The sequence below is a fragment of the Aethalodelphis obliquidens genome, unplaced genomic scaffold (genome assembly GCF_003676395.1).
Source record: "Aethalodelphis obliquidens isolate GAN/ISIS:26980383/991018 unplaced genomic scaffold, ASM367639v1 scaffold53, whole genome shotgun sequence".
Taxonomy (NCBI): domain Eukaryota; kingdom Metazoa; phylum Chordata; class Mammalia; order Artiodactyla; family Delphinidae; genus Aethalodelphis; species Aethalodelphis obliquidens.
In genome coordinates this window covers 11,013,013-11,028,029 of record NW_020837997.1, presented here as the reverse complement: position 1 = coordinate 11,028,029, position 15,017 = coordinate 11,013,013, and the positions used below count along the sequence as shown (strand labels likewise).

The window sequence follows — 15,017 nt, the reverse complement described above, 5'->3', positions numbered from 1 at the left end:
GGAAGGCAAGGGAGATGGCCACGTGGGGACTTACGGGCTGAACCACACGCCCACCCAATTCCTACATTCAAGTCTCAACCCCTGGACCTCAGATCGGGACTGTATTTGGAGATCGGGGTCTTTAAAGAGGTGATTCGGTTAAAATGCAGCCCTGAGGGTGGCCCTGATACAGTATGACTGCTGTTGCTATAGAAAGAGGTTAGGACACAGACACACAGAGGGGAGACCACCTGAGGACAGGGGGAGACGGCAGCCGTCTGTAAGCTGAGGAGAGAGGCCTCGGAAGAAGCCAAACCTGCCGACACCTCCATCTCAGATGTCCAGCCTCCAGGCTGTGACGTCTGAGCTGCCCCATCTGTGGGACATGGTCACGGCCGCCCGAGCAGACTAACACTTGGGGCAGGGCTCAAGAAGCGGTACAGTGGAAGTTGTCATGAGAAGTAACCGAATCACTGGGAGCTGACAGCCTAGCAAGGGGCGTGAGCACTGGCAATGCCAACATCAAGGGGACGGAGCCCACGGCTGTTCCTTTCTCGGCTGCCGAGAAGGGTCCCCATCTGCTTCCTGTACCCTCGTCTGACTCACTAGGACGAACCAATGACATCCGCTGACCTCGGCCAAGCCCACCCTGCCTTCAGGTCTCCACACCTGCTCTATGGGGCGCTGGCAGCCACAGGGCTGAGGCAGTGGAAGTGCTGCAGCTCAGACTCAGTGATAAGGGCTCCTATGTCTGTCCACTGGGCATGGGTTGTTCCGGGGCCCTGAGTTTCCTGGCCAGGAAAGACCCTCTTGGGTTGCTGTGGTCATGTAGCTCCACGGGTGCATGCCATGAGTGGGGCTACAGCAAACGGGGTAGACGTCCCTTGGCCTCAGCATTCAGGGGCTCTATCTGAGGGGTTCTGAGCTGTTAAGAATAGTAGAGTCAGTATCTTGATGTCATTGAGACCAGTGGATGGCAACCAGGGGCCATTCTGGGTCCCCAGGGGCCATGTGGCAATGTCTGGGGACATTTGTGGCTGTCACAACTCAGGTGACAGGTGACACACTGAGTCACCAAGGCCCCCCACAGAGAATGACCCAGCCTCCGTGGCCACAGGGCCAAGGGGGAGAGACCTCACTTTATAGGCCGGAAGTCGAAGGGTGGATGGTCACCTGCTTCAGGCACGCAGAGTCACAAGCTGAGTGACCTGACCCAGGACCCTGACTCCTGACCTGGAGCCCTTTTCCCCAGAGACACGGACCAGGGGCACACACAGCACTGCGGTGGTGAAAGACCCCGGCCCAGATGAAGGGGGAGCGCGTGCGGCGTCCTCCCCAGGAACGTGCCGATCCCGGCCCCGTCTCGGCAGCACCAGCAGCCCTTAGGCGCCTGACGCTGGCAAGTCGTCCTTTACCTGGGCGCTGGCTAGCATGTTCGGCGCTGGTTTCTCTCCGCTGCACGGTTTTCATGCCTAGCTTCTATTCATGGTAGGACCATGATGTTTTCTTTTCAAATTGATTTAAGGAGAAGACACGCTGAAGTCAAGGCAGGGGTGACTAGCAGGTGAGGTGGCACTCGGCTGAGGCGGCGGATGGCCAGTGCCTGGGCCCCCGCATCCTGGCTTGCGTGGCCGCTCGCGCACGGACGCACACAGAGGCGCTAAGGCCAGGGAGGACTCTATGCGCAGCGGAGGCCTGGCCCACTCCTGCTCGTGCAGCAGAGGGTGTGATGGTACTCACGCACCGCAAGAAACAACTCTCCCCGTGCTCAGGAAACAGACTTTGGTCCACTGAACAGGGGAGATAAGACACCCTCACCTCACGCACAGCACAGAAAAACAGATACAAAGCGGCCTGCTGATCTGGCTTCTTTCTAACTTGTTGGCAAAACCCGTCAAGATTTAAGATGCATGTAGCTTCAATTCATCTCTCCTACAGCTGGGAATTTTCTCTAAGGCAGGATTTTCGATACTTGGCGCTGCAGACATTAGGGCCGGGCCATTCTCTGCGGGGGGCCACCCTGGGGTGGGGTGTGGAGAAGCACCCTTGCCCCCACCCCCTCGATACTGGGAGCACCCCCAGTCGTGACAACCACAGATGTCCCCAGACACGGCCCAGTGTCCCCTGGGCGTGGGGGGCGGGGCAGACCACCCCTGTCTGAGGACCATTAACATACTCCCAGGAGGTCACGAGGATAAATGTAGGAAGATTTCGCTGCAGTATTGTTTACAACACCAAAGCAAAACCCAAACCGGAAACTGGCAACAGCCAAAGTGCCCATCAGTGTGGACTTCTTAACTAAACTGTGGTACATCCATGCCCCCAGGACATCCACAGTTAAAGGATTCTCTGGGTGCTGACTGCAATGGACTAAATGTCTGTGTTCCCACAGAATTCAAATGTTAGACCCTACCCCCCAGTGTGATGTATTGGGAGGTGATTAGGTCACGAGGGTGGAGCCCTCATGAAGGGGATCAGTGCCCCTATAAAAAGGAACCCCAGGGCTTCCCTGGTGGCGCAGTGGTTGAGAGTCCGCCTGCTGATGCAGGGGACACGGGTTCGTGCCCCGGTCCAGGAAGATCCCACATGCCGCGGAGCGGCTGGGCCCGTGAGCCATGGCCGCTGAGCCTGCGCGTCCGGAGCCTGTGCCCGGCAACGGGAGATGCCACAGCAGTGAGAGGCCCGCATACCGCACACACACAAAAAAAAGGAACCCCAGAGAGCTCCCTGACCCTTCACCATGTGAGGACAGGGTGATATGACAGCATCCGTGAACAAGGAAGAGGCCCTCACCAGACACCGAATCTGCCTTGGACTTGGACTCCCAGCCCTTGCAACAGTGAGAAATAAATGCCGGCTGTTTATAAGCTGCCCTGGCTGTGGTATTGTCACAGCAGCCTCAAAGGACTGAGACACGGATGCTGATGGGAAGGTTGCTGAGGTTTATCTTAAATGAAAAGAGCAAAGAGCAGACCAGCATGTACACTGTGCTTCTGCTAACAGAAGTGTTTGCAGAAGTGTTTCTAAAAATGGAAAGGCGCTTACCCTCCCAGGAGGCTGTGGGACACCACCAGTAGCCAGTGAAGCGGTCAAATTCTTCCTGGATGACGAAGGTGGCTACACCCGCGGATCTGGGGTCGTCAAGGACACTGGACAAGCCTGGATGGGGAGGGGGCCAGGCGAGAGATGAGGAATCTGGTTTAGAGCAGGGCTTCTCCCCTGGCACGGCTGACATCAGGGCCGGACCGTTCTCTGTGGGGGCATCCTGGGCGCTGTGGGGTGTACAGCAGTCTCCCTGGCCGCACCCACTCGATGCCAGGAGCATCCTCACCTCGCTGTGACAGCTGAAAATGTCTCAGCACATGGCCAGTACCCCAGTCGCCCCTGGCTGAGAAGCTCAGGTTTAGTGAGAGGGCACCAGGGCCTTGGGGCAGGACAGGAGGCAGGGATCAGGGTCAGAGGCCACAACCCATGCAGTCCCGCAGATATATCTGCACAGGATTGATGTCACTGTCGGCAAGCAGGGGCCTGAGGGGAAGGCCGGGTCTGGTGAGTTCTGGGCTGGAAGAATGGCATGGGGACAGGAGGGCGGAGGCAGGAGGGGCGGAGGGGAGCAGAGGCGCACAAGTGTCCAGCGTGGAGGCCAGGCCCCAGTGGCCGGGGCGATTCATGCAGAGGCAGACCCTGAGCCAGGCAGCTGGACTCTTTGTGGGGCCAGAGGGGGAGCCACGGGAGGGGGGCCGTGGGATCACGGTCTGGGAAGGCGCCTGGTGGTCCAGCAGGGAGCACAGTGACAGGGGTGGGAGTCTTTCTAGAAGCTGGACTGGTGGCTGTGATGACAGACCACACCAGGGGTGCCGGTTCCCATCCGCCCCGCCCTCCTCCCCGGCGCCCTCCACCCGGCCTCACCCTTGTGGCAGAAGGTCAGCCGCTGCTCCTCGCCCGTCTCGATGTTGGCCACCCACAGGTCGCTGTTGTTGATGAAGGAGAAGAAGGCGGGGTCGGCGGGGCAGATCTTGGGGTCCATCCGGGGCCCGGAACACTGGGTCTTGATTTCCAGGGGCTTCATGGGGGACACCTGGGGACACACAGAGACCCAGCTCAGGGGGTCAGGAGGCCGCCACCTGCCCCGCCTCCCCCCACCAGAGAGCGGGGGCTCACCATGAAGCCGTTCTTGCCGCCGTCCCGGCAGTGAAAGAGACTGTTGCTGGCCTGGAAGAGGAAGAGGCCGCTCTCGCTGTGGAAGTCGTAGGAGGTGATGCCGAAGACGCCCAGGCGCTTCCGCTCCCGCAGGAGTTCCTCTTCCCGGGAGTAGACCCCGTGGTGCGGCGTGGCCTGGGGACACATTGGGCGGGGCCGGGGGGCGGGACGGAACACTGGCATCAGCAGCTGGAGGCTCCAGCACCCTGGCCACAGAGCGGCACAGACGGGCAGGGCTGCGGGGCTCACCTGTAGTTGCAACCTCCTCACCCCCCCACCAAATCGCTCTAGGACACATGAGACCCTCCTCCACCCCCAGGGCCACCCTACACCCTACAGACCCCCGCCCTCCCTCCCTGGTCACAGCCTCTTCCTGCGAGAGCATTCGAGCTGAAGCCACCCACCACCAGCTGTTCATGCTCTTGGCATGGGTAGGGGTGGGGCAGATTCCACGCCTGACCACCCTAACGCCTGACCTTGGGCAGGGCGGGCAGGTAAACTATGGTGGACACCATGCAGCTGCCCCAAGAAGAATTCTGAAGATGATGTGGAAATTCAGAGGAACGTTAAAGGGAAGAAATACATTTTTATTTTCTTAATTTATTAATTTTTTTTTTTTTTTGGCTGTGCTGCGTGGCATGCATGGTCTTAGTCCTCTGACCAGGGATCGAACCTGCGCCCCCTGCAGCAGAAGCGCGGAGTCCTAACCACTGGACCGCCAGGGAATTCCCAGAATTGCATTTTTAAAGAGCAGAATCCAAAGCACAATGAGCCCCACGCTGCGAGGAAAGCCGTGTGAATAGGAGTTGGTCAGCCCGGGACAGGGGACAGGCAGAAGAGAGGGGCTGCACGGGTTCCCTTCCCTGCGTACTGTCATATTTTATTTTTGATCAAAAATAAATCAACGTACACCAGTGCACAAAGCACTCTCGCCGCTCAACGGCCGTCTGCCCCTCTGGAAGCGAGGTGACTTTGGGCGGCATCCATTATTAGCTAAATTTCTATAAAAGGGTCTCGGCCCAAGTTACTTGCACGCCGTTGGTGAGGCATTTAAGAGGAAGACGTGCTTCTGATGGGAGCTGTCGCCGCAAGCTACACGCTGGGGCTCAGGTGTGCACCAAAGGGAGGGGGTGGGTGTGGCACAGGTGTCCAGGGCCAGGCGCTCCTCTCTGAGGGGCTGCCGTTAAGCGGGGGATGGGCTGGGACCCCCTCAGGAGGGGTGGGGTGGGTGCAGGGCCCAAGGAAGCTGAGTGAGGCCGAAGAAGGGGCTGCCATGCGCCCACCTGCCTTGCCCACCGGGAGGGCCCGACTCCCATGGCTCACCTGAAAGTGATCCAGCATCTGCTTCCAGGACAGGAGCAGCAGTGCTTCCTTCCGGACCTTCCTGGGGATCTCGGAGTAGAGGAGGGAGTTCTCTCGGCTGCCATAGGGCATCCCTTGGGAGGAAGAGAGGAAAACCAGAATGGGCGCCCTTGCCAGGGTCGGGGCGAGGGACTCGGGCGGGACCGGCCTCGGGCCCTGACTCCCCATGGCTGGGCCCGGCTGGTTCCTCCTGCTTCTACAGCACCCCGACGGCACACCCCGCCCCAGAGAAGCCACGGACCCTGGGTTACACCCGCCAGCAGGAGCAGCAGGCAATTCCACCTGCGATGTTAGTGCTGAATGCCTTAGCCTCAGTTACTGAAGAAATAGCACACGATGGGGCTTCCCTGGTGGCCCAGTGGGTAAGACTCCATGCTCCCAGTGCAGGGGGCCCGGGTTGGATCCCTGCTTGGGGAACTAGATCCTATATGCATGCCACTACTAAGAAGTCCGCACGCCGCAACTAAGACCTGGTGCAGCCAAAATAAATAAATGAATAAATAAATAAATAAAAAGAAACAGCACACAAGAGGATGAAAAACGGGGGGTTGGTCAGTGATTCCCAACTCTCCACAGGTTGGGCTCTGGTCCAGGAATTAATCGAGGATCAGAGAACGGGCAAAGCTCCAGAAGGACTGGGAAATGTGTATCCAGTCCAGCCTCTCCCATTCGGTGCTGCGGACACCGGGGCCGGTCATCCTCTGGGGGGCAATCCCAGGCACTGGGGGGTGTGGAGCAGCCTCCCTGGCCCCATCCACTGGATGCCAAGAGCACCCCCAGTGTGACAACCACAGATGTCCCCAGACACTGCTGAGCATCATCCCCTGGGGCAGGAGCACCCCGACTGAGAAGCGCTGAGCTAATGTGACCTTATCTGTAAAATACAGGAGCTGCCTAGCGAGACCCCTGTGTGGATGAAGTGAGGCAAGAGATACAAGCAGTCAGCACACACAGCGGCAACTAAAACAAGGACGTATCTTCTAACCAGGTTTCTTTCGGCCACGCCACACCCTGTGTGGGATCCTAGTTTCCCGACCAGGGATCAAACCCATGCCCCCTGCAGTGGAAGCACGAAGTCCTAACCACTGGACTGCCAGGGAAGTCCCAACTGGAAGTGCCTCTGCCTCGATGGATGACGATACTATGGCTGTTAACAAAGTTAATGGCGGGAGCAGAATGGTCCTCAGGAAGCTTTGGGTTCCCCACTCTCTGGGCAACAAGGTGAGGGACTGGGGCAGAGCCCCCCGGCAGCAGGCGGGATGCTCTGCGGTGGCCCAGGAATGCGCTGTGGCCAACAGCGGGTCACAGAAAGCAGGCGTCCCGCTTTGACCCCTCTCAATCCCAAATTTCTCCAGGAGGAAGGCTCGGTTTGGTGCTGGCCTCTCTTCCTCGTAGGCGCTCTCACTTTTTTTTTTTTTTTTTTTTTTTGCGGTACGTGGGCCTCTCACTGTTGTGGCCTCTCCCGTTGCGGAGCACAGGCTCCGGACACGCAGGCTCAGCAGCCATGGCTCACGGGCCCAGCCTCTCCGCGGCATGTGGGATCCTCCCGGACCGGGGCACGAACCCATGTCCCCTGCATCGGCAGGCAGACTCTCAACCACTGCGCCACCAGGGAAGCCCCAGCGCTCTCACTTCTAAGAGTGGGAGAACAGGCGGGCCGCCCCCCAAGCTTGGCACCTCCAGAGCTAGATAGAGCTTCATAAATAATACCTATTCCACCACAGTAACTCTTATGGGTAGCTTCTCAATATGGCAAGTGACTCGCGTCTTCCACTCATGACAGTTTCCTCATGAAGTATAGTTAGTAAAAAAAGAGTGAAAACGCAAGCTACAAGTGGGAAGCATTCACAATTCGACTTCTAAGGACTCTCTAAGCTGCCACAGCTGGAATCATTCCCAGCTAGAGGCACGGATGTGACGCCGCCCGTCTGAGTTGCCGACGGGGCTGTCTTCCGAAGTTCACAAGACAAGTTGGGACGAGAATCGTGCAGTGCATGATTCCATTTCTTTTCTTTTTTTTTTTGGCCACACGGCTTGTGGGATCTTAGTTCCCAGACCAGGGATGGAACCGCGCCCCCTGCAGTGGAAGCGCGGAGTCTTAACCACTGGACCGCCAGGGGAAGTCCCTGTGATTCCATTTCTGTGAAACGTCCAGAACAGGCAAATCCAGAGACAGGAAGCAAGTCAGTGGGTCGCTACGGGCTGGGGGAGGGGGATAGGGAGTGACTGCTAATGGGCACAGGGTTGCTTTCTGGGGTGATGGAATGTTCTGGAATTTGACTGTGGTGATGGTTGCACAATACTGTGACTGTACCCAAAACCACCAAGCTCTCCACCTTTAAGAGAGAATTTTATGGGATGTGAATTACATCTCAATTTAAAAAAAAGCAAACACCACGCAGCGTGGTGGCTGGGAGGGCCAGCGTGGAAAGCTGGGAGGGAGCAGGTGGCCACTCTTGGCCGAGCGCTGTGGGCTCTGGACAGCCCCTGTCCGCAGGCTCTCTGGGAGCCAGAGCCTTCCAAACAGGAAATCAACGGTGCAGCCTTGCCAAGGACATCAGAGCTGCCTCCCCCCGCCAACAATTCATAAGCAGTGACATGAAACAGCCCATCCCGGCACATTCCCTGGAGGAGCTGCCCTCGGCAGGCACCTATGCCGGTGTGCACGGCAAGGGTCTGGGACAGCTGACCACGGCCGCTGACTTCTGCTGTCACGGTCCCCCCTGCGCCTCCTCTTACCAGCTCCACTCCATCTCTGGGGACAGCACCCCACCCCGAAGCCCACCAGCACGGCAGGTGGCCCAGGCCTGGGCAAACACCGCGTGGCCTGGATGAGGGGCCCCATGGGGCGTGTGACCCTGGACCTGGACACAGGACACGAGGGACCCCCTAAGGGACCCCCAGTGCTGTCTGGGGCCCCGTGCCCTCCTCCACCGAATGCAGGACACCCGTTTGCAGGGGGGAGGAGCCGACCCATTAGGAGCAGTTGAGCCCTGGAATCATCTTCTGGGGACGTGCCCGAGCAGCAGGCACGTTCCCTTTTCTGTTCCATCCCACGTGCACTGGGCTCCCAATGAGCCTTCCCAGAGGACGGTGACTGGCAAGCCTGGGGCCCGCCCAGGAGGCAGGGGTCCCAGGGGCGCAGGGGGCGGGCTGGGCATCGCCCCTAGAGGTCCTTTCTGTTCAATCCATAAATGCTTCTGGCTGCCAGCATTCCCCTGGCACCAGGCTAGTGCAGACAGGTTATAAATACATGGGGGTTCTGGGGAGACCTGCCCCAGGAACTTGGACATGGAGTGAGGTCAAGGGTACTCCGAGGGTGTTGAGTGATGCAGACTGGATCAGCTCAAGGGTGAGCAACGTCACCCCAAGAGAAGTAGGATGGCTTTGGGCTGTTCTAGGCACTTTTTGGAGCCGCAGTGGGTCCACAGTCCTTGTCTGGAGCTGCCCCCTACAAGAGAGGGCCCTTAGCACCTGCTATAGACAGCAGGGACCGCCCGCCCCAGGCCAAGGATGACTGGATGAGTGGATGTCTAAGCCAATCATACTCGCTGTCCCAGAAATTCAGAAAAAGCTGGTCCATTTCTGCTGGTGGCTGGAACCAGACATGCAATCCCGGGAGTGTGGCAGTGGAAGGTAAGTGGGCAGTGAGGGTGGAGCCACGGAGAGAAACATACGAGGGCAGATGCCTGGACTCCATATGGTTGGGCTTCTCAGTGCTGGTCATGAGGCTGGGGGGTTCCCTGACACACCCGTGTCCTTACTATGAGGGGCCCTTGGTGGCTCAAAGTAGCTCGGAGCATTTCTGTCCCTTTCGGCAGCTCTGTGGTTGGCTTAGCAATGGCTACGCACTCATGTCCTAATCCCTGGAAACTGTATGTTACCTTCCTGGCAAAAGGGCCTTTGCAGACGGGATAACGTTAAAGACCTCTAGCTGGGAAGATTAGTCTGGATTATCTCAGTGGGCCCTAAATGTAATCTCCTGCCTTATCAGAGGGAGACAGAGAGATTACAGACACACAGGAGAGGAGGAGGCGATGAGACCACAGACGCAAAGACTGCAGTGACGCAGCCACAAGCCAAGGAATGCCGGTGGCCGCCAGAAGCCTCAAGAGGCAAAGAACGGATTCTCCCCTAGAGCCTCCGGAAGAAGACTGGCCCTGCGGACACCTTGACTGGCCCAGAGAAACTGATTTCAGACTTCTGGCTTCCGGAACTGAGAGAGAATACGTTTCTGTTGTTTTAAACCACTGAGTCGGTGGGCATTTGTTTCAGTAGCAGCCCCAGGAAGCTCATATAAGTACCGTGACCAGGACGGCACCTTGAACTTGAGAGAGTGAGAGGTCCAACAGAGACTGTGTTGGGAGAAAGGGATTGGGGGCCACGGAACCACAGGAAAAAAAAAGAGAGAGGCAACAGCTCACCACTGTCCCAGAGCCTTGGCCACTTTCGGTCCTAACAGCCAACTCTCCCTTGGGTAAATGAAACTTGAAGCATGCCCTAATCTCTCCTAGGCTAGAGTTGGCAAACATTTTTCTGCAAGGGGCCAGAGACAGTAAGTATTTTTGGCTTTGCGGACCATATGACCTCCGTTGCAATTATGCTCAAAAGCAGCCATAGACGGTCTGTAAACCAGTGGGCATGGCTGTGCACCGGCCAAACTAGATTTCTAAAAACAGACAGCCGTCGCTTGCCGACCCTTCTAGACCATTCTTCTCTCTGCCTCTGCTTGCCAAACTGCCATATGGTTTCCACATGGGCCTTTAGGAGGAGAGACGGCATGGACTCATGGACTGTGGGAAAGGGAGAGCCATCTGGCGTCCATCTCAGTCACTCTCACGGTCCTCGGCGTGGGGTCAGCCTCAGGCAGGGGATGACCTTCACTCATTCATTCACTCCATCACTCGCTTCCAATACTGACGGCGGGCTGACTGGGGGCAGGCTGAGGATACACAGAGAAAGCGCTGGCCTCCAATGTCCAGTGCTGAGGTTAAAAACCTGCTCTGGACCAACAATAACGTGTCAGGCTACTTACAAAGGGACATGCTTGGCACTGTTCCTTTCTGCCCTGGAAGACCTTTAAGCGAAATTCATTTGCTCAACAGGTATTTGCTGTCCCCCTACCAGGAGCCAGGCCCTGGCCCAGCTGCTGAGGCCACAGGTGTACACGACGCCTCATCTGTGCCCCAAAGGCCGGCAGGGAACACAAACACATAAATAATTGCCAATGACGTAGAAAGTGCTGCTCTCAAGGCACATACCGGGAGGCAGACGTGATTAGCCATTCACGTGCTTAGCCGCCAGGGATCTCGGGCAGGGAGAGCAAACCCCAACTGTCAGCCCACAAGGCAAAGGTGCCACCGTGGCACCTTTCCTTGAGCCTCAGGTTCCTTCTTAACGCGTTGCTAGCCGGCAAGCATCTACTTGAGTTACTTTCAACTCCCACTGAGGGGAAGTCAAGTTGTTCACTAGCCAGGCCCAGCCCAGCCCAGGTGGCGGGGAAGTGACTCAGGGGGCGGGCCCCTCTGACGAGGGCTGGAAACAATCTCAGGGCCTCAGACCCACAGGCCAGGCCCGAACCATGGTGCTGCTGTAACACAGATGGAGCAGGACTGCCCTCTGCTCTGGTCACATACACATCTGAGCCCCGTGGGGGACCCTTGCCCCAGACTTTCACTGTAAACAGATGTCATCCACGGGTGGCATCACAACGTGGGCAGCACTACGTCATTCATGGGACAGTTTGCCCAGGGCCAGGCCCTCTACTGGGACCTTCTAACTAATTGGACTGGCCAACATCTGGAGACTAGAGGACTTAGTAACAGCTGTCCCAGAAATGCTGCCTGGCTCGAGGGCAGCCGTGGGGGTCCGAGGGGAGCCCGGGGGCTTACCCAGGTAGTAGAGGCGGTGGGAGTGGGGGCCCGACTCGTCCGTCTTCTGCACAAACTGGAAGTCATGTGGAGCTTTGTTGACGATGAGGCCCGAGTTCTTGCGGCTGCCGTGGATGATGCTCCGGAGCCCGTCCCACGAGTGCTTCTGCACCTGGAAGCGGGAGGCTGGGTCCTCCATCTCGACTGCGTCGCCCCGGTCGGATGTCGGCGCCCCAGTGGCCATCCTCTCCTCCCCCTCGGAATTCAGCGAGAAGCTACGAGGAGGGAGGGACGGGTGGGAAGACAATGAGAAGGTGGGGGGGCGGTACCTAGGTTCCACTTACAAGCTGCCTCCCATCAGACTCTCCAACTCCCTTGGCAGGGCCCCAGCCCCGTGCAACCTTCCCTGCCCCGCCTAAGTATTTCTCAAATCGTTCCTCTTCTCTCCATCCACGAATCCTGAGATCCAGGCCACCATCACCTCTCAGCTGAATGACCGCAACCGTCTCTCAGCTTGACTGCACATGCACTGCAACTCGGATCCCCTGACCTAAAACCGTTCCTTGTTTTTCCACACCCTCCAGGGTTAAAAACCAGCGCTCCCCACGGCCTTCAATGGTTTCTGCCCTCTGACCTCTGCCAGGCCCTCACATCTCACCCACCTTCATTACTAGGCCTCGGGCAAACTGGCCTTCTCTCAGCTGCCCAAACAGGCCAGACTGCTTCCTGCCCCAGGGCCTTTGCATGTGCTATCCTTTCTGCCTGGAACCCTTTTTTTCCTCTTTCTACTGGACTAACTTCTAATCAGATCTCAGCTTAAGTATCTGTCGGGTCCTCAGGTGAACATCTGTACCAAAACCTGTCTCTCCGTTCACCTTTCACCTGCCACCTGGTTGCCCTGCCCTCCGAGCATTCGTCACAGTGGCTGTTCACGGGTCCCCTTTCTGTCTCCCCCGCGTCTGTCCCGTTCACAGCAGCGTCTCAGCACCTCACACGGCCCCGGCACACAGGAGGCATTCCTCGGAGAGCCACAGCAATCATGGTCTCCCCTACAGCCCGCTGGGAGACACAGTCACTCCCGCACCAAGAACTGAGCGTTAAGCAGTGGGTCTGCAAACCTCCTCACCGGTGCTGTCAGCTTGCTGGCCAGCGGGGGAACCTCTCGTGCCTCACCAGAGGTGCTCAGAGGCCCAGGCAGATATTCGCTGGACATCGGGGGAGCTCCACATGAGAGGATGGATGTGCAACCCTCCCCCAGAGGCCATCCCACTCTCTCCTCCCCCTCCAGGGGCAGCGGCTGCTGTGCAACGGCTCCCCCCTACCCCCACCCCCGCTGCTCAGCACACTTCTTGACTGAACAGGGCTGGCCAGACAAATATTTGTTTTAGGGAAATCTAAACATGGCCACGGTGACCCGGTTCTGGAAGAGCCAGGGTCGTCTAGCGAGGCCAGCCAATGTGAGTGGGCCGGGCTCGAGTTCCTGCGAGGGCACCGAATGGCTGGAGGCCTCGCCAGACGCTGGGATTCCTCATCCTCTGGGATTAGCGGCTTTGCAGGCACAAGTCTGAGTTCCCTTGCAGGAGGGGACGGCTTTAGAGAAGTCATGGACAGAGCTGGTGCTCCCCCTTCCAGTGGGAGGCTTAAGACTCCCAGAAGGCTTTGCCCCTTGCCAATACGAGACCCTGAAGTGACCACCCCAGGACAAAGGACCCCTGCCCGCTCTGAGAGGCAAGGGGAGAAAGAGACACGAGGCGGTTCCCATGGTTCCTGAGCACCCACTGCGGGCTGATTATCAGAGTGCCCTTTCCAACCGCGCCCCCTGCTCAGTCCTCCCTGACCCAGCCGGGCTGGGGAAGAGCGGTGGCGGGGCAACAAGCTGGCATGTCCTGTCCCCCAGACACTTCAGCTCCTCCCACGGCGGCTTTGAAGACACAGACCACAGGCCATCAGAGCCTGCGGGGCCCTCGGGTCAAATAAAGCAAACCCTGGAAGGACGGAAGCCTTGCCGAGGGGCACGCGTGGCCCGTCCCGGCCTGCCGCAGAGCTGCGGTTCACCTCGAGGGCGGCAGGGGCCACGGGCGGTGCTGGGCAGGGGCCGGGCCAGGACCGGCTGAGCGCTGCAGAGCCCACACGGCCCCAAGCGCTGCTGGCACCAAGCCCAGAAAACCAAGGCAGGGGATGTCCTCTAACCCGCCGAGCCCCCCACCGACTTGGCTGCCACAATTCAAGCCCTGCTCACGGCAAAAGAACAGACCGTGGCCTCCAGGGCTCCCACGGGGAACCCCAGAAGCGGAGAGGCTGGCGGAAGCACTCCCGGAATCTCATGACTTCTTTCCACAGCAAAGAACGATAAAAATGATCTTGCCTCCGATCCACGCAGAGAGCCCAGGAAGCAAAAACACGATCCAGGAGATGAGAAACGAGATGAAACATCGGGAGAAAGTCCTAGGAATCTTCTAGATGTGGCCAGGCAGCCCGAGCTCCCAGGCTAAGGCTTGCTGCTACACCCCGGCCCTCCGCTCGCCCCTCTCCTCCCCAGACGCAGAGGGAGCCTCGGAGGGGGAACAGGTGAATGCAATGCAGCCCGTAGGGTGCCGGCCCGTCTCATTCAGTGCCAGCTGGGGCTCGGCTTCTTGCCTCAAGAGTTTACACAGCTGGGGAAATCAAAGTGGATTCTAAGCCACTTAGGCCAGGTCCACCCACGCGCTCCTTCTGCCAATCGGTAGGACGCCTCACAGCCCACGATGCCGCCAGTGCACAGCTCGGGACCCGCTGGTGCGGTCACAGTCGAGGCCCGATGGCATTCTGTGATCTGTCTGAGCCAGTGCTGCACGGGCTGGGACCACCCGCCCACAGGGGCACCTGGTGGAGACCCAGGCGGGGCCAGTGATGAGGGAAGCAGATTCTCATAAGGCACAAGGGGAGGGGAGGGGCGGGGCCCGCCACACTCCGGAAATGCCTCAGAGTGGCCCTCAGGGAACTCGCGCATGCCTGCGGGTGCGGTTCCCTGGAAGCAGCAGGCCATCCTCTGCCCTATGAAGGCCATATGCCCTGGCACTGCCTGGGCCTTCAGCTTCTTCAAGTCAGTGTGCAGCCCAGCCCGTGCCCACGTGGTACCTAGCGCACAGGAGAGACGAGACTCGGGGTCCCATCACTAACCGACACCCGAATGCACGCACACCACCCGTTTTCAGAGCCCACATCCGGGAAACGAGTGACTGTGCTTAACGTCAGCCCTGTCTCCCAGAACCATCTTCCGTTCCCTTCCTGCCTCCCCGATCCTTGCGCTCCCTAAAAGCAGATGAGCCTGAGGATCAGAAAACTGATAGTGAGAGAGGTCGGCTAGGGTGCGGACTTCCTGCGGTCCCTTCAGCCTGCGCCGGGCCCCACACGTGGAACTTACAAGCACCTGGGCCTTGTGTGGGTGATTACGTTTAATCCTCACTGCAACCCTGGTTAGTGAGTGCTGGGTTCGTCCTCATTTGGACTGGAAAGTAGGCTCAGAGGTCATGTGGTTCGCCCAAAGTCACCCACGAGGAAGGACAGGAGCCCCAGTTTGTTGGACCCCAAAACCCACATCCTGACCATCTGGCCAGGGGTTCTCAC

At 58.6% G+C, this 15,017-nt stretch overlaps 1 protein-coding gene across 9 annotated transcripts in view; it reads right to left on the bottom strand.

Annotated features, from left to right (window-relative positions):
* DPP9 (dipeptidyl peptidase 9) overlaps nucleotides 1-15,017 on the bottom strand; it is a 41,200-nt gene that overhangs the window by 21,987 nt on the left and 4,196 nt on the right. For 8 of the 9 annotated variants that reach the window (XM_027085411.1, XM_027085413.1, XM_027085410.1 and 5 more), the window contains 5 exons: nucleotides 11,433-11,686; nucleotides 5,503-5,615; nucleotides 4,141-4,314; nucleotides 3,889-4,057; nucleotides 3,025-3,138 (listed from right to left, as the gene is read on the bottom strand). In XM_027085411.1, coding sequence (XP_026941212.1) covers nucleotides 3,025-3,138; nucleotides 3,889-4,057; nucleotides 4,141-4,314; nucleotides 5,503-5,615; nucleotides 11,433-11,686 — 824 coding nt within the window. Of the gene's footprint in view, nucleotides 1-3,024; nucleotides 3,139-3,888; nucleotides 4,058-4,140; nucleotides 4,315-5,502; nucleotides 5,616-11,432; nucleotides 11,687-12,286; nucleotides 15,012-15,017 lie in introns of those variants that run through there. The other variant, XM_027085409.1, reaches the window with a different exon arrangement.